This window comes from Balaenoptera physalus (assembly GCF_965194825.1).
Source record: "Balaenoptera physalus genome assembly, chromosome: 15".
Classification (NCBI taxonomy): Eukaryota; Metazoa; Chordata; class Mammalia; order Artiodactyla; family Balaenopteridae; genus Balaenoptera; species Balaenoptera physalus.
Window position 1 is genome coordinate 62,371,548 of NC_138894.1, and position 20,005 is coordinate 62,391,552.

Sequence of the window (20,005 nt, forward strand, 5' to 3'; positions counted from 1 at the left end):
CCGGGACAGTGTTGTGGAGGAGGAGCATTATTGAACTAGTATTTGTTGTACTAGTATTTCAGTGCACTTGATAGAAAAATAAGGAAATAGGAAAGTATCCCTCATCTCCTGCAGTTCCTTTTCCCCTTTCGTTTTTCTTACATAGTGAATTCCTACAGGAATACTTAACCTTCATCTGAAGCATTATCTGTAAGCCAGTCCTTCACTGCCAGTGGTCCTGTTGTGGGGAAGAAAATATAAGTAAATGAAATCCACAGATAACCTTAGATCAAGTAGTCTTTCCTTTTCTCACCTCTGTGACTCCAGCTTTTTCTTGGATGGTTAGATCACAGAAAGGTGACTTTGCTTTAATTCTCTCTTTGTTTTTTTCTCTGCTCACCCATTGTGGTGTAAATTAACCCAAATATACTTAAAAGACAATGAAAAATGAGCAAAAAAAGGCAGTAATCCATAACTGTATCATTAGCACTTAAATAACAACTCCTAGGGATTTAGATTTCAGCTTTTGACTGGGCAACTGTGTGAGGATTATACCACATTGGCAATGTTAATAGTATACTAGAGAAATTATTCTGTGAAACAGATGCATTTATCATAATTTTTAAAAGATACAAACCCAGTGATTGGGAAGTAACTTCAGTAATGTAAGTAACGTAAGTATGGGAGGATTATTTTTATTATAAAAAATTCAAACATAGAAATGGATTTTTTATTATGAAAATTTTCAAACATAAGTTACAAACATATAAAGCGTATTAAAATTTCAAACATATATATATACACACACGTATATGTGTGTGTGTGTGTGTGTGTGTGTGTGTGTATAGAGAGAGAGAGAATAATGTGATGAACCACCTTTATCCATCACCCAGATTCAGCAGTTGCCTTGCCACACTTGCTTCATCTATCCCTTTCATTGTCCTTTGCTGAAGTATTACAAAGTACATCCCTGAAATGTTATTTTTACTCCTATGCACCTCAGTGTGCCTCTCTAAAAAATACACTTTCTTCTATGTCCACAATGACATTGGCACATCCTATAAATAATTCCTTGGTGTCATATAATATCTAATATATACATAACTATCTGTATTATTTCAAAGTATCTTTTTTTAAATTTGTTTTTTTCAAGTTGGAATCTAAACAAGGTTCACACTTTGCATTTGGTTGTTCTGCCTTTGAATCTCTTTTAATTTTGTGGTTCAATCTGTTGATGGCTGGTTTTTATGGCTGAGGGAGCTGAGGGGGAAGAAGCAGGAACAAGGTGATAGACTTTAAGCCAGGCTAAAAGGAAACCTTTAAAATTACAGGGCCTGCTGGGAGTAGGGAGATTTGGTTGTAACATTTGGGGCTGAAATAATGTTTTTTAGGCCCATGTCAAACTTAAAAAAATGCCTCCTTCAAAGTAGTATTATTTATGTATATTTTGTTCTATACAAGACATAAACAACTAAATTTGAGTTGCTATTTGGAATGTTAGTCAGAAACTGAAGTTGTCTATCTTAACACCAAACTAAAATAAAGAAAAAAAAGTCCCCATCAGAAACTAACACAACATTGTAAATCAATGATACTTCAATTTAAAAAAACGAAAAAAACCCACATGTTTCTAAGAGCTCTAGTTCTCTCTACAAATTAGAAATCAGTTATCTTTCTGCAGACTGTCTTCTTCAATTTAAAAAAGAGAGTATTTTTCCTTTGGACTTTACCTCTTTATTTTCGTATTAATTTTAGTTAAATCCAATTATGATCCTTCTAAAATAATTGTGCCTATCTAACATTAAATACGCTATTTCTTAGGATAATGTTATATAACTGTATATTAGGGCGTAAGATGAAAAATTTTTTTAAAGTCACATGTTTTTAAGCACTCTAGAATATATTAACATAGTACAGCAGAATCTCACTAACAGTAATGTCCAAATAACTTTAAAATGTTTAAGGTTCTTTCCAAATAACTTGCTTAATTAATTCTCCATAGGATGTGGATGAAAATTTTATTTGTGATAGGCCACACTTGAGAAAGCTAAAATGATTACTAAAATACACTTTCAAAAATGTGTATAATCTCTATAACTGTAGAATATAAACTACAGTAAACTATAAGGTTATGTTCTGCTTGTTGGAAATCTTGAATTTTGCAATCTAGAACATTGGTGAGAGTTTGATTAACCTTCAGAACATTTTGGGCGTGGGTGCAGGCCTAGGTATTAAAGCTCATTTGCAGACAAGACACATGCTCTTCATGCTTTTGTAAGAAATGGAATCTATAATAGCTACAAATGCTAAGACCCATCATAAAGAAGAAAGTAGGTGAAAAGTGGAAAGTGAGACATTTTTTAGTTTCCCTCCCTCCGAATGTAAGGATGTTTATTCTTTCCTAACAGTGTTAATGTATATCAATAGTTCATGCTTTTACTTTTTGGTACCTGATAATCCCAAATGTTTGCTTTATATATGCCTTTTAGGTGCCCTAATTTGAGTCTGCAGAAGCTACCGGAAGAGTGGTTATGGAATGTTTTAGAGGAAATTAGATGCAGTGATCCTTCATCTAAACTCTGTGCTACAAGACGCAGTGCTGGAATTCCTTTCTACATACAGGTAGGTACTTATCTACAGGATCATAGCTGAGGGCTTTGTTCGTTTGTTTGTTTTTGGTCTTCTGATAGTAGTGTATTCTAACCCCCCTGACATGTGAGTGAGCATATTGCATAAGGGACATTTCTGATTCTCTATAGTACATTTCACAAGTACTATAGCATTTGTGATTTTGTTTTAATGTGTGGACAGTGTGTTCCTGTGACAGATCTCTTCTTGGAACAAACCCTCTAAGAGGTCAGTCTTGTAATATGAACAGAGGGTGGTAGAGATTTCCGCCTGTGTGTGAAGTAGGAAGACATCGCTGTGGTGCATTCATTGCTCACTTCCAGGAAGTGCACATGCTGCCCTTTTTTTTTTTTTCTCAGTTAGAAAAAATATTCTTCCTTTCATGTCAAAGACCCTTAAGACTCTGTAGGCAACCAGTGTTAACAATTTCTTTTGAATCCTTCTATAAAATATCCATGCATAAAATAATCCTAATCCTAATAGTAGCTAACTTTTATAAGTGGTTATTTCACATATATTATCTCATTTAATATTTAAATTAAATTTAATATTTAAATTAGGCCTTCCTCAAGGCCTACAAGGTAGGTCCTATGATCATCCGTATATTGTGGATGAAGAAAGTGGACCTTAGAGAGGTTAGGTAAGTGATTTGCTAATGGCCACAGGGATAGTAAGAGCAGCACTAAGACTTGAGCCCAGGCACCCTGCTGGGTGTGTGTGTGTGTGTGTGTGTGTGCGCACGCGTTTTCTTTTTTAACACGGATGAAAGCATACTCCACACACTGTTTTGTCTCTTGCTTTTTTTCCACTTAATTTAGATTGCTTCATATCAGCATAAAGATATGAAGATTGCTTAAAGATTGCTTCATATCAGCATACTCAGATATTGCTACTTGATACTAAAATATTTTATTTCCACAGTGTTGAAATTAAGAGGCTGTCACCATTATGAATCCAAAGAATGAAAACCAAGTCCTCATGATACTAACTCAGACCCGACCTGAATGATCTTTGTTTAATATTCAGGAAGATAAAATCTAGGAATGGGGTGGTGTAAAAAAAAGCCATGAAAATAAGTGAAATGAAGTCTGTTTTTTAGTGCCCCAACATTTTTTCCTTCCCTTTCTTATGCCTCCCTCAAATTCCCAGAGTCATGATTTTTATGACAACGGGCACCAGTCGTGGAGGTTGATTTGGCATAGAGATCACCGAGGTGGTTCTGCTGGGTAGATTTTGGTGACCTTCAGAAATCGACTCCTCTCTGATCTGACCCATTCTGGACCAGTGTGGGTCATTCTCCTGCCTCTGAGTTATTCTGACCTAGTGTGTTTTTGCCTCATATGTCTGTCTGAGGACATGTGTTAATGCAACAGCAAGGTTTGGTTGCATCTTTGTGCTATGTGCCTCCATCTCTGGTTCCCAACTAGTACTACATATTGGTCATAGTGATAGAGGGGTCAGGACTGCACCTTCTTAGCCCAGCCTTGGGAAGAATGTCATAACTATACACAGCTCTTGGGGAAAAAGAACTATTGTTCCCAGGAGACACATTAGTAATCATATATAGCTTTCTTATTTATTTTAGTTGAATAAAATCTAAATTATCGGAAAAATCTGCTCAGAGAGGCCCCATTTTTCCTAGCATAACTTACCAATAAAGTAATGTTCTTGTTCTGGTGGAAACCTCTGCTTGGTGTTAGCTATGGAGAAAAACTCCCCATTACTCCCCGTCCTATACAGCCACTAATCTATTTTCTGTCTCTATATAAATGGAATCATATAATATGTTGTCTTTGTGTCCTCTTTCACTTAGCATCATGTTTCAGGGCTCATCCATATTGTAACATGTATCAGTACTTCCTTCCTTTCTATTGCCTCAAGTGGTTTGATGTTCCTATTTTTATGTTTATTGAATACTGGCAAAATGTTAGACACAAAATAAATAAGCACCTCTTGAATATTCAAATATAGGACCCCCTTTGAAGTTTGTAGTATTTCCTTTTGTCCCATGGAGTTTCCAGTGCTACAGTTTGATAGTCCTCCAGGTAGACTCTTGTGAAGAATTAAATAACTGATCAATCTCCAGGGAGTTTCCAAATCCTTACAAGAAATTTAATCCAGAGGTTTTTTGTTTTTCAAGTAAAGAGAAGTTTCTTGTTGGATAAATTTGTTATTAAAACTGACATGCTTATTGTGTCTGAGACCTGCTACCCAATTATGGTCTTAGAAGAGTTGTCAACAAGAGCCATTTTCAACCTCTTAGAATTACATAGTTAATAAGCAAACTGGAGGTGACCTTAGAGATGCTGTGATATCACCACCTAATTTTACAGACGAAGAATCTGAGGGATGGAGAGGTTAAGCTGCTTGCCCAAGGCCACGTGGCTTAACTAGCTCAACACCACATGTTTTTATAAAGGAGATTTTGCATTGGGGAATCAATTCTGGTAAGTAGCAAACAGGTGTATATAAAATAATAGTCCTGATAATTTCTGTCTTGTTTTTCCATAGGCACTGTTGGCATCTGAACCTAAGAAAGGCAAAATGGATTTGTTGAAAATAACAATGAAAGAGTTAATCTCTTTGGCTGGACCTACAGATGACTCACAGAGCACAGTCCCTAAGGTAATAATGGAAATATACAAACCCTGCTAGGAAGGCAGTGGTTTTAAATCTTTGCTGTACTTAAAAAGAAAAAAAAATCTGCTGAAGGTACAGAACTCTTGAGGATAAGACAGACATTTGAAGCTTATTCAGAGGGGTTTTGTTTTGGTTTGGTTTTTCCAGTCCACAAAATAAACCATTGCTTTAGTTGATATAGATTGACCAAGATGATCTGTTTTTAAACTGTGGTGAAAGCATTCAATTTAGACAAGATATTTTGTAATATTACAACTGTATCTAAAAACTTAAAAACGAATGTGCTATCACCTTCAAATTTCATGTGTGCTTTCTTGAGTCGATGTATATTTTATGATTTGGCAGTTGGATCTTTCCCTAAAATGTAGTGTCTGGCTTTGGGTATATTCATATTTTAATTTTAGCTAATACTTACTCCTTTTTTTGTCACTGCTAACGTTGAGTTAAGTATGTACTTATGTGTGTGTATGAATTTGGGTTAAGTGTTCCTCACAGCTTCAGTCCACTCCATGGTAGTGCATACCTGTCAGATACTTCTTGTCTAGGCTTTCTCAGCAAATGCTTCATAGTGGGATGTTCCTACCCACCTGTGGGAGGCCCATGCTAGGTCAGAGAACAGACTGAGAGCTGAAGTTTACAGTCAAGTACAGTTAAGTACATATGGTTTTATGTCAGAGCCTGTGGGAGGTATTAAAGGGAAGCCCATGGGCCAGAATGTGGACCGGTGGGAAAGGATAGGGTTTATTAACACATGTCACATAGTGGCCTGTGACTATACGATGTGAAATTTCTTTAAAAATTTTAAATAAAAAGTTACTGATCACTTTTCAGAAATGATCGTTTTATTTTCCCCAAAAAAGTGTGAAAAATATAATTGGCTCCATTTTCTTAGACTATCACTTTAAAAAAAATACCATTGTTTAATAAGAACATCTGAAAATAGTGAAATTTGGTTTTAAAGAGTACTTTAAATTATTACCTTACTCTGCTTCAAGGTCATTAATTACCACTAGTGATCATTTTTATTAAATTGGTAAAAATTTAATATTTTATCTCTGACCAGTCTTCTAGGTGTTGGATGATGATTTGCTTTCCTTCTCCCCTCCCATGGTTTACTTCTGTATTATTTTTTTATTATCTGTGAAATATTTCAGCACGTAAAAATGTACAGTGAATAATCAACATCTATGAAATCAGTTCCAAGTTTAAGAAGTAAAACGTTACAGATACAGTTGCATACACTGTAGATTCCTCCATATTCTGTTTCTCTTTGGTCCTCCTCATCTGTAATCATTAAACCAAATCATTTCGTGCATTTTTTTCATTCTTTTAAGAGCTTTTTTTTTTTTTTTTTTTTTACATGAATTGTGTTATCTACACATTGTTTTATAGTTTGGGTTTTTTTCAGTCAACATTTTTTAAAATTAGTGAGCTCCAAGTTCATTTTAATTTCCAAGCAGAGTTTCATTGTATACAAATGTTTCCCTTTCTGCCTGGTGTGAAATTTGTGTTTCCCGGTTTTATTTTGCATTTCTCTGATAACTGGCTAGCTTTAACATCTTTCCATGTATTTATTAGGCTTTAGTATGACTTCTGTGAATTGCCTATTTAAAGACTTTGGTTACCTTTAATTTGGTTATTTGTCTTTGTTTTGCAGGAGTTGGGTTTTTTGTTGTTTTAAAATTATTTTCCTGATTTTTTTTCCTTTTTGGTTCTTTGAATTACACGTATCTTCTCCTCGTCTATCGCTTCTTTTCACTTTGCTTATTATTCTATTATTGCCTGGAAGTTTTAAATTTTAATAAAATGGAATATGTCAGACTTTTCTTTTATGGTTTGTGCATTTGGATCTCATTTAAGAAAGCCTTCCATACCCCAGGGTCAGAAAGATATTTTATATTTTCTTTATATAATACATCCTTTCCTCTTGTACTATCGTACTGACACTACTTCTCTCATGTACTATTTCTGTCGATACGCATGTCTGTTTCTGTGCTCTATTCTGTTAGTCTATTAGTCTGTCCCTGGGCCCAAATCACTATTTTAATTACTGTATATTTTTAAGTAAGTCTTGATATCTGGTAGGGTGAATCTCCTTTTTTTTTTTCCTTCAGAATTACCTTGGCAATATTTGTCCCATTGCTCTTCCATATAAGTTTTAGAATCAGCTTGTTAAGTTCAACCAGAAAGCCCTTTTTAAATTTTGGGTGGAATTTAAATTTATTGATTTATTTGGGGAAAATGACTTCTTTTTTTGATACTGAATCTTCCAGTCCATGTTCATGGCTTTATTTTTCCACTTATTCAGATCTTCTTTAATGTTTTTCATTACATTTAAAAATAATTTTCCATAAAAATCTTACAGATCTTTTGTGAAATGTTCAGCAACCTACGTAAATTGCTGTAATTCAACTGATGACTTGTCTGTAAATTCTTTGAATTTTCTTTATAGGTAATCATATCCTTAGTAATGCTAAATTTGCTTTACTCTTCTAATTCTTTAAAAAAAATTTCTTGTTCTTCTGTCTGGCACTTGTGGTACAGTTTTGTATAGAAATAGAGATAGCAGACATCCTTATGTTGTTTCTGATATTTGCTGTAGGTTTTAACGCCTCTTATCAAGGAAACCAAATTTTATTGAATGCTTTCAAGCATTTTTGAGATAAATGTTTTCTTCTAGAATTTGCAAACATCATAAATTATATTGACTTTTTAATATAATACGATCTTTGCCTACAGAGAATGAACTCCCAACTTTGAAATGATAGATTTTTTTACACATTGCTAGATTCACCTAAAAATTTGAAAAAAAATTTTTTTTCACATATTTTCACTGGATTCATAAGTGAGATTAACCTGTGGTTTTCCTTTTTCATGCTGTACCTGTCCTCATTTTTATGTAAAAGTTTTTTATTGAATTATAACAAACATACAAAGATGTGTACAAATAATATGTTTGCCTCCACAAAGTGAACACATTTCTATAACCAGCAAGAAACAGAACATTTTAGCACCTGAAAGCCCACTCATACTCCCTTCTAATCGCACCTTTTCCCCAAATGTAACCAGTAGCTTAGTTTTAACACCATAGCTTTACCTGTTTTTTTAAAATTTCACATGAATGTAACCATACATTATATACTCTTTTGATATGATTTCTTTTGATGAACATTAAGTTTACAATATCCATCCATGTTGTGAATTATTCATTTTCATTGCTATGTAATAGTATACAATTTATTTATTCATTCTTCTGTCGATGAACATTTGGATGGTTTTAAATTTGGGGTTATTAAGAACAGTACTTTTAAGAACATTCTTTGACAAGCCTAATGGTGAACAAATATGTACATTTCTTTTGAGTAGATACTTAGGAGTGGTTATTGAGTATGTGTATGTTGAGCTTTAACAGATACTACCATTTCTCAAAGTAGTTGTCCCTACCTTATTTTGATAGCCAGGTGGTACTGGACTGATAAAATAAACTTGGGCATCTTCTCTTAACAGTTTAAATAAGATTGGGATTATCTATTATTTGAATCTTTGGTAGAATTCGTCCATAAAATCATGTGGGTCTTTGTGTGTGTGTGTGTGTGTGTATGTGTGTGTGTGTGTGTGTGTGTGTGTGTGTTATTTTGGTGGGTTTGGTGTCTTGCTTTCTTTTTGGTCTGTGGGATTTTTAACTATTGATTTTCTTTATATAATGGTAATATCTATATAGCTTTTCCATTTCTCCTTGAATTTGTTTTGATTAGTTCTGTTTTCTAGGAAATTGTTCATTTTGCCTTAATTTTTCTAATTGACTAGGGTAGAAATATTTTTGTTTTATTCTCTGATGTACCTTTAGTTATGTTCTCTTTGGTATTCATGTTATTGCATATTTTCTTCTCTCTCTTCTTGGTTAGTCTCATCAGAGGTTTGTTTCTATTTCAAAGAATCACCTTTTGGTTTTGTTAATGCTCATAGTTATGTCATTGATGTTTTAAAATTTTCTACTCTTTTAAATTTTATTTCTCTATTTTGAGTTTATTGTTCTTTTCTTTTTTTTTTTTTTTTAATTTTTGGCTGTGTTGGGTCTTCATTTCTGTGCGAGGGCCTTCTCCAGTTGTGGCAAGCGGGGGCCACTCCTCATCGCGGCGCGCGGGCCTCTCACTATCGCGGCCTCTCTTGTTGCGGAGCACAGGCTCCAGACGCGCAGGCTCAGTAATTGTGGCTCACGGGCCTAGCTGCTCCGCGGCATGTGGGATCCTCCCAGACCAGGGCTCGAACCCGTGTGCCCTGCATTGGCAGGCAGACTCTCAACCACTGCGCCACCAGGGAAGCCCCTATTGTTCTTTTTCTGTCATCTTAATTGGACGTTTTTTCCAATTCATTTTTTTATTAAAGTAGAGTTGATTTACAGTGTTGTGTTAATTTCTGCTCTACAGCAGTGATTCAGTTATACATATATATACATTCTTTTTTATTTTCTTTTCTATTATGGTTTATCACAGGATATTGAATATAGTCCCCTGTGCTATACAGTAGGACCTTGTTTTTATCCATTTGGTATATAATGGTTTGCCTTTTTTTTTAATAGACGCCATTTAAGGTGTACATTTCTTTTATGTTCCACTTAAATGCATCGCACAAGCGTCAGTGTGTAGCATCTTCGTTATTGTTCAGCTGTAAATATTAAAAATTTTTTTCTTTGACCAGTGTTTTAAAATGTGTCAATTTTAAAAGTATGCAAAGAAACTGATTCCTAACTTAATTCCACTATGATCAGAGCATAATCTGTAAGAAATTAATTTTTTGGTATTTGTTGAGGCTTTATGGCTAGGTTTGAGGTCATTTTAAAAAATAAATGTTTCATGTGTGCTTGGAAAGACTGTATTGTCTCTATTTGCTAGGTGCAGGATTCTACATAGGTCCATTGGATCAGACTTTTGTACTGCATTGTTCAAATCTTGCTTACTTAAGAAAATTGATTTATCAATCATTAGGCATGTTTTATTATAATCTATTTTATTTGTGAATTATCCATTTCTTCTTATAATTTGGTAATTTTTTTGTTTGGAGGCTATGCTACTGGATATGTACAGATTTGGAATTACCACAGTCTTCAACCTACAACTGATTTTGAACTTTTTATTCTAGGTTCATGCTTTAAATATCCTTAGAGCCTTGTTCAGAGATACACGTCTGGGAGAAATTATTATCCCTTACGTTGCTGATGGAGCTAAGGCTGCAATTCTGGGCTTTACATCACCAGTCTGGGCAGTAAGTGCATTTGCTATTTATTTTCATTGACTTAATTATACCTCTGAGTAGGTTTTGATAAACTAACCTTTCACTGGATGATAAAAAAATATGTACTGCATTTTATTAAGGAGTTACTCCAAGGGATAAATTCTTGGATCAAGCTACATTTTGACCCTTGGTATTTTATGGTTACATTCTGTCTCCTTTGTTGGCTTATTAGCCATAACTCTTTGTTTTCTTATTTTAGTATTTGCTTTAGAGTTTATAGTATATATCTTTAACATCACAGTCTGCCCTCAAGTAATATTTTACCATCTTAAAGTATAAGAACCTAGCAATATGTACTCCCATTTCTCTCCTCCCAATCTTTGTGCTTTTATTATACATTTTACTTTTATGTATATTGTAAACCCACACTACATTGTTATTATTTTTGTTTAAACTGTCAATTATCTTTATTTAAAAACTGACCATTTTAACTGTTTTTAAGTATACAATTCAGTGGCATTAAAAACATTCACAGTGTTGTGCAGTCATCACCACTCTCCATTTTCAGAACTTTTTCATCTTCCCAAACAGAAACTGTACCCATTAAATAGTAACTCCCCACATCCCCCTTCCCCCAGCCCCTGATAACATAACCTCTCTTCTTCTTTTTGTCTCTATGAATTTGCCTATTCTAGGTACCTCATATAAGTGGAATCATATAATATTTGTCCTTTCATGTCTGGATTGTTTCATTTAGCATAGTGTTTTCAGGGTTCATCCATGTTGTAGCATATATCATAATTTCATTCCTTTTTAAGGCTGAATGAAATTCCGTCGTATGGATATATGACATTTTGTTTATTCTTTCATCTGTTGATGGACACTTAAGCTGTTTCTTTTTGGCTAGGGTGAATAATGCTGCAGTGAACATTGGTGTACAAGTATCTGTTTGAGTCCCTGCTTTCAATTCATTTGTGTATATCATATAGTAATTCTGTATTTAATTTTTTGAGGAACTGTCAAACTGTGTTCCACAGTGGCAGCACCATTTTATACTCCCATTAGAGTTCCATTTTCTTCACATCCTCGCCAGCACTTGTTATTTTCTATTTTTTTGGTAACAGCCATCCTAACAGGTGTGAAGTGGTATCTCTTTTGATGTTTTGATCGCACTTGATGTTGAGCTGGAAGCAGAATGACTCTGAGTATCTGAATGTGTCTGTTGTGGGCTCTGGGTATCAGTGTGTTGAGCGAATGCTGGAAATATACTCTATCAAAAGGTGAAAAAAACAGATGCAAAACATGAAAATGGGGGAGGTTAAATGCTGAGTCACTTTTTTTGTTTTCTTTTGTTTTTTGCAATATGATTACTGTCCAGAAACTTTTTGATTCAGAACTCTAAGATTGTGGGCAATACCCAGTACAGTTTTCAGATTAAAGAAAGTAAACTTCCACTTTTTTTTTTATAATTCCTGGGAGAAACACCATGATTTTATTGTTTTTCCTACATCATTGTGCCTTCTAGAATAAAGGAGACTAACCTATGGTTTGTAGGCACTTGACTGTAGCGTTAAAAAAAAAAAAAAAAGACTGGCAAAGGGAGAGGAGAAAAGAAGCTAGACCTTAATATATTACCTGCAGAATGGAGAATTTACTAGAAAGGCAGGCCTTCCAATTAGTGAGCTGCACAAACCAATTCATAACTCTCTGATGAGCCTCTAATTGAGAGTCAGTATATTGCAGTGTAGCCCAAGGCACAGACTCCCAATGTAAAGAGGAATCCTCAAGATTGCCAACTGTTGCCTGGAAAATCGTACATCTTCCTGTAAGAAAGATAAATGTCTGAAATTCTGTCTAGGAGCATTGCCTAACTACTCCTGAGGACATGGTGTTTACCTTTTGCATTTACAGGAAAACGAAGCAATACCTGTATACTGTTAGGAGAGGTAGATAGGAATGTGGCTTGACCATCAGGAAGAGTAGAGATCATAAAGCTGATTGCCAGAAATGTCAGTATTGTTTTCTTTAAGCCATTCATTCCAGATGAACAGAGAAATGTTCTCTATGAAAGGGCTTTCAGAGAGTGAAACCTGGTGACTTTTCCAACTTTAGGAAAACTGAAAGTACCAGAAATGAATGGATCTTTTTTTTAAAGTCTTTTTTGGAGACCTTTTAAACAGTAACAAATGGGCACTGCAGAAAGTCTGAAAATATAAGCATAAAAGGAAAAGGAAAAGTCACCGGTTTAACTACCATACAGATATAATAATCTTTAGCATTCGAATGTGTTTTCTTTCTCTTTTTTCTATGTGGCTTTTATGTGTGTGTAGTACTCATATGCACACATAATCTATAAAAGCCTGCACAAATATATATAAGTGCTTATGTATAGTTTTATTTGGGGGGAATCTTCCCTTTTAACACGTGTTTTAAAGGAATCTTTTTTGTTTCTATTCAGTTTGTTTGCTTTACCAGAGAAAATAAACATCACAGCTATAATGATCCACACTCTATGACTTAAATATATCAATTGTTCTGTTTCCTTCCTTATAAAAACCTAATCTAAGATACGCCAGAACCATGGCAACATACTCAATGAATGTGAAGAAGTCTTCATTTTACAAAACAATTAACCGTAGCATTCTGTGTGAAGTTGTTTAAAGAGTGGTTTTTCCTGACTGTGTGTGAAATATGGTTTGATTTACAGAAATCTGATTTGTACACATCTTCTCAGGAATATATCTTGTACCTAAAGGTGACTCCATCTGTACTTTTGGCTTAATTGTTTTTCCTGGTAAGTTAGAGGAAAAAAAAAAGTAAAATAAGCTTAATTTTAATTTTGCAGTGAAGGAACATTTTCCAGGAAGCATTCATGTGTATATTAATTGTTTGTACAGAGTCCTCAATCTTTGTATTGAGACCACACAAATCTCTCAATCTTTGCCACCTATTAGGCATTTTTAAAAGCCAGGGGAAATGTATTGTTGTAAATATATATAAGACATTAGGCATACCTACTGGTTACAAACAATATTAAACACTAGAAATACAAGGATAAGTAAGACGTAATCATAATAGTGACTGTCTTATTGACTATTTTCCATGTGCTTGGTATCATTTACATTGATTATCTCAGTTCATGCTTAGAGCAATCCTGCTAGGTAGATTCTGTTATTAGAATCCCCATTTTACAGATAAAGAGAGGGGAGAGGAGAAATAACTTTGTCCAAGGGCGTACAAGTGTTTTTTGTGTGATTCTAGAATCTGTGCTATTATCGGGGAAGGTTTTGGGTATTATAGGAATACGGCGAAGGTGTATCTTACTTACCTTTTAGGGTTTTGACCCTGTCCTTAGAAAACAGAGCTGGAGATATAGCCTGGGTGCTAAGGTTTTATTGAATGGTACAAACCTACAGCAGCAGGAATGAAGGGAAAAGGGAAGTGAGGCAAGAAAAGAGAAGAGACATTATCAAGCAGGCGTTGTAGTTTAACTTGCAGGAAAACTGAGCTGCTTGTCTGGTCATGTGGTGTATCTTCTAGCCGGGCCATGTGAAACTACCGACTCTGGGAACAGTCCCACCTTCTCTCTCTTATTGGTCAAAATTCACCCCTTAGGGCATTAACACAACTTGCGCAGGTGTTGACACAACCCTTGGGCAGCTGCTAGAGAAGCCAGATCCCATGCCCTGTGATGTAGCATCTCATCTGAGTCTGGAAGTGGCTGGATGAGCCACAGTCACCATTGGTGTCTGGGGTTTGACACTTGGCTTCCACTGCTGTTGAAAAACCCTGCATGAGAGAGTTTCACAGTAGGGGGATGATGGGCTTTGACTCATGTGGTGAAAAGTGGAGGCTCGATTGTGAGGTGGCAGGAGGGAAGGCGGAAGACCAATCAGGAAGCTACTGTAATAGTTCTGCCAAGTGATGAGAGTGGCTCAGAATAGAGAAGTATTAGTAAAGATGGTGACAAGTGATAATCTTCAACATATATTTTAGAGATGAAGCTAGTTTAGTTAAAAATTAGGTAACAAACAGTGAATTGTAGATACATATATCTATGGAAACAGAATTTTCTGGGCAAGTTTTGAAAACTGAGACATTTCTGGGCATTTCCTTTTTTATGTTCAACTACCTGATCTTCTTTCCCTGCATCCTCATTGCAGGGTAGGTAACTCATCTTTCCAGCTTGCCCAGAAGCTCCACTGAGTATGCCACCTTAGGGTCCTTCTCAGACCCACACCAGGTTTATATTTCTAACTGGTACATCTTACTTTGCTTCCCTCAGGCCAGCTCTGGTTTACAGTATGCAATGGGTTTGAGGAAGAAAAAGAGCCTTTCAAATCTTCCCATTAGTGCTGCCACGTGCACTCTATTCCTCTTTCGGCACCGTTGACAGGCCCACTGGTGGTTGTGAGGTTGCCACAAGGGTGCCAGGCTGAGGGCTGTGCGGTGCTGAAACTCAGCCATGCTCTGCTTATTACACTGCATGCCTTTGCGTGGAGCTTTATTCACTCACAGGAAGAGTACTTTTTCCTTAATTCACCTGTAGGTGGTGCGTGGGCTACTAGAAGCTCCGTCTCTTCTTTTCTCATGGGGTAAGTGTCTTGCTACTTTGGAGGAAAGTTACCCTGAATTCCAGACAGGGCTGGCCCTCCCCTTAATCATAGGACCAGAAATCATAGTACAGTTTTCCTGGATTGCAGATGAGGGACTTGTGACCTGAAGTTTTAAGTGTCTTTTTCAAGGTCCATGGCTAAGAGGTGATGGAAGGCAAATTAGAATCGAAATCCCATTTAATTTTTTCAGAAAGTATTTCTTTCTACTATAAACTGGCACTATGTACACTAGACAAAATATTTCATAATATTATATGCAGATCCCATCTTCAAGGATGTGACTGTCCATAAAGGGTGAAGGTATATGGTGTGTACCACACCACACCACAATAATTGTACCACATAGTGATTGCACATGATAGGTTCTCCATTCATATTTTTTAAATATTTGTTAAGGCAGCATTTATGTTATATAAGAAAAGACATAAATGTATAAGCAAAGTATGTAGTATACATAAGTAGACATATACATATATACGCACATACACACACACTGCTTTGTGAAACCTAATTTTCATTTACCTAACTCTTCTGTATCTTACAGAAATCTGTTTGGAAACTCTTTTGTACTACAAAGGAAAGAAAAAGCATATGTAACCAGCTAATAGAAGGGGAAAACTTTGGCAGCAGTTGTCAGTTTGTAGCTGAATACCAAGTCTCTATCAACTGTATGTTGGGGGCTTGATGGGGAAGGTAGTAAGAGAAGAGGTTTTCTGGTGTTTTCCTTGTGATAAGGATTGATTATAGTTGGAGTTATTTGGCAGCCATTCTGTTCTCTCCATTTCTAACTTTATTACTACTTGCTCTTTTCTATTGTTACTTTCCTTTTTACTTGCACTCTCCTTGGTCCTTCCTTCCTAATAAACAGGACTGTTTTCATTGCCATTACTACTATGAGTTTTTCAAAATATACTAGCACTGTATATGAACTTTTTCATTACCCACGTTAAGATTTAACATCAGTGAATCACGTTAGCATTTACTATCCATGTTTTAGGAGTTGATAATGTAGTTTGTCAGTTAGTCACAACCTTTTTCTCAATTGTACTTCTACTTAGTTCCCCTCCTCATTAGCTTTATAGTGAACAGGGACAGAAAATATGGATGAAATATTAGAAAATAAAAAGGGATAACTGAAACAGATGTCCTTGAACTATTAATACTGTCACACAGAAACAAGGACACTCTTCTAGCTTAAGTAACAAGTAGTCTTCATGATAGTTATTTTGCTCTACATTTACAGTAACTTTTAAAAATGTTATGCTGTATAACTTCTACACTTTTAAAACAGAGTATATATATTTCAACATATGGAAATCAATTAATTTAATAACCCCTACAAATAGACTAAAGAACCAAAAACCGCATGATCATTTAAGCAGAGGTAAAAAAACAGTTGACACAATCTGAGACCATTTCATGTTAAAAACACTCAATAAACTAGAAATGGAAGGGAACTTTCTCAATCTGATGAAGGGTGTTAATGAAAAATCCATAGCTAACAATGTACTTAATGGTAAAAGACTGAAAGCTTTTCCTCTAAGATCAGGAACAGGACAAGGATATCCACACTTGTCACATCTATTCAACATTGTACTGGAGGTTTTAGGTAGGGCAGTTAGGCAAGAATAAGAAATAATATCAGCCAGATTGGAAAGAAAGATGCAAAACTATTTCTGTTTTTCAATTGCAGTTACATATGGAAAATCCTAAGGCGTTCACCCCTACACACACACACGCACACGCACACACAAATTAGGGCTAATAAACAAGTTCAGCAAGGTTGCAGGACACAAGATCAATGTACAAAAATCAGTTGTATTTCTATACACTACCAATGAATAATCAAAAAATGAAATTAAGAAAACCTTTCCATTTATAATAGAATCAAAAAGAATAAAATATTTAAGAATAAATGTAACAAAAGAAGTTTAAGATTTGTGCAATGCAACTTAGAAACCATTGTTGAAAGAAATTAAAGAAGGCCTAAATAAGTGGGAAGCTATTCCATATTCATGGACTGGAAGACAGTATTCTTAAGATGACAATACTCCCCAATCTACAGATTCACTATAATCTCTGTTAAAATTCCGTTTTGACATTTTTGCAGAAATTGACCAGTTTATTCTAAAATTGAGAGAGAATGCAAGAGACTCAGAATAGCCAGAACAATCTTGAAAAAGAACAGAATTGGAAGACTCACATATCCAAATTTCAAGACTTACACAAAGCAACAGTAATCAAGACAGTGTGGTAATACCTTAAGGATAGACTTATATAAATCAATGGAATAGAATTAAGAGTCCAGAAATAAAACCTAACTTTTAATAAAAAAGGTGCCAAGACAATTCAGTGGGGGAAAGAATAGTCTGTTCAACAATTGGTTCTGGGACAACTGAATATCCACATGCAAAAGAATGCTTTTGCTTCTTATCTTATACTATATTTAGAAATTAACTCAAAATGGATCAAAGTCCTAAATGTAAGAGCCAAAATGATAAAACCTTTAGAAGAAAACATAAGTATAAATCTTTGTGACCTTGGATTAGGTAATGACTTCTTAGATATGACACCTAAAGCACAAGCAACAAAAGAAAAATGGTAGATTAGGTTGATCAAAATTTAAAATGTCTGTGTTTCAAAGCATACCACTAAGAAAATGAAAAGACATCTGACAGAATGGGAGAAATTATTTGCAAATCATATATCTGATAATTGTATATTTGACTGGTATCCAGGATATATAAAAAACTCTTACAAATCAATGATAAAAAGAACCCAATTTAAAAATGGACAATGAATTTGAATATATTTCTCCAAAAAAAAGATACACAGGTGGCCAGTAAGTACATGAAAAGATGCTTAACATCATTCATTATCAGGAAAACACAAATCAAAACCACAATGATATAACCATTTCATACCCAGTGGGATAGCTATAATTTAAAAGGTGGACCATTACAATTACTGGGGAGGATTTGGAGAACTGGTGAAAATGGAACTCTCGTACACTGCTGGTAAGGATGTAAATGGTACCGCCACTTTGGCAGTTTCTCAAAAGGTTAGCATAGAGTTACCATGTGACCCAGCAGATTCACTTCTGGGTATATACCCAAGAAAAGTGAAAACATGTTTACACAAAAACTTGTATGGGGCTTCCCTGGTGGCGCGGTGGTTGAGAATCTGCCTGCCAATGCAGGCGACATGGGTTCGAGCCCTGGTCTGGGAAGATCCCACATGCCACGGAGCAGCTAAGCCCGTGAGCCACAACTACTGAGCCTGCGCGTCTGGAGCCTGTGCTCCGCAATGGGAGAGGCCGCGACAGTGAGAGGCCCGCGCACCGCGATGAAGAGTGGCCCCCGCTCGCCGCAACTGGAGAAAGCCCTTGCACAGAAACAAAGACCCAACACAGACAAAAATAAATATATAAATAAATTTATGGGCTTCCCTGGTGGCGCAGTGGTTGAGAATCTGCCTGCCAATGCAGGGGACACGGGTTCGAGCCCTGGTCTGGGAAGATCCCACATGCTGCGGAGCAACTGGGCCCATGAGCCACAGTTACTGAGCCTGCGCGTCTGGAGCCTGTGCTCCGCAACAAGAGAGGCCGCGATAGTGAGAGGCCCGCGCACCGCGATGAAGAGTGGCCCCCGCTTGCCGCAACTAGAGAAAGCCCTCGCACAGAAACAAAGACCCAACACACCCAAAAATAAATAAATAAATAAATAAAAATTAAAAAAAAAAAACAAAACACTTGTATGTGAGTGTTCATAGCACCATTATCCATAATAGCCAAAAAGTGGAAACAACCCAGTGTTCATCAAATGATGAGTAGATTTTTTTTAATGTGGTATATCCATTCAATGGAATATTATTCAGCCATAAAAAGGAATGGCATACTGATACATGCTACAACATGGGTGAACCTGGAGAATGAAAGCCAAAGGAAAGAAGCCAGACATAAAAGGCTGCATGTCACATGATCTCATGAATATGAAACATCCAGAATAGGCAAATCCCTAGAGACAGAAAGTAGATTAGTACTTGCCTAGTGAGGGAGAATAGGAAATGACTGTTAATGTGTATAGGGTTTCATTTTGGAGTCATGAAAATATTCTGGAATTAGGTAGTGGTGATAGTTTCCTACTTTGTGAACATAGTAAAAACCGCTGAATAGTACCTTTAAGATGGCGAATTTTATGGTATGTGAATTATATCTCAATAACAGGAAAATTAATTTTTAGAAATGTCTTAAAAGTTTATCATTTGGTCACCTTTGGAGGTTGCTATGACATGAACTCATTCTGCACACTGGTAAATTTATGGAAATAATTCTGTACTAACTGATAACAGAATGACCAAATAGCTCATGAAGGAAAGCTTTTTTTTTTAATGGTAGTTTTTCTGAAAATTTTAACTAATTAATGGTAGAATATCACTAATTTGCTATACCTACTGGAATAAGTAATGATAATCACTGGCTACTAATGAGGGAACTTGATGAATGGATCAGGCTGGTAATCTGTTTGATCCATCTTAACATTACTAAAAGACGTTATGTGTCTCCTGCCTTCAGCCTATCAAATCAAACAAGGGAGTTTTCTTTCTTGGTTGGGGTGGGGGATGGGTGCCCATTCACTTTGTAAAACAGTCCTCTACAGTTTTGATAAGGTATGCCTCAGCAGGCATCCTCTTTCATCTCCAGACACTCCTGTTTTAAGTTTACTGCTTCTGGCAGTCTTTGTCAGAAAGTTTGGTTTAGGGCAAGATGGAGTTTGTGTTTTGACTTTTCTTTTCTTTGTATGTTTTTGTATGATTCTTGAGAGGCGATAGGGTCCTGGATGACGTTACCAAGTCATCTTGAACCTAAGGAGTCTTTGGGAACCAAGTCAATGGCCTAGGTGAGAGATAAT

The 20,005-nt window shown here is 35.8% G+C and overlaps 1 protein-coding gene across 3 annotated transcripts in view; it reads left to right on the top strand.

Moving 5' to 3' along the window:
• The window catches only part of THADA (THADA armadillo repeat containing), a 314,439-nt gene that overhangs the window by 73,232 nt on the left and 221,202 nt on the right, over window positions 1-20,005 (top strand). For all 3 annotated transcript variants that reach the window (XM_082427608.1, XM_082427609.1, XM_082427610.1), the window contains exons 23-25: window positions 2,469-2,601; window positions 5,119-5,232; window positions 10,387-10,509. In XM_082427608.1, coding sequence (XP_082283734.1) covers window positions 2,469-2,601; window positions 5,119-5,232; window positions 10,387-10,509 — 370 coding nt within the window. The remainder of the gene's footprint in view (window positions 1-2,468; window positions 2,602-5,118; window positions 5,233-10,386; window positions 10,510-20,005) is intronic.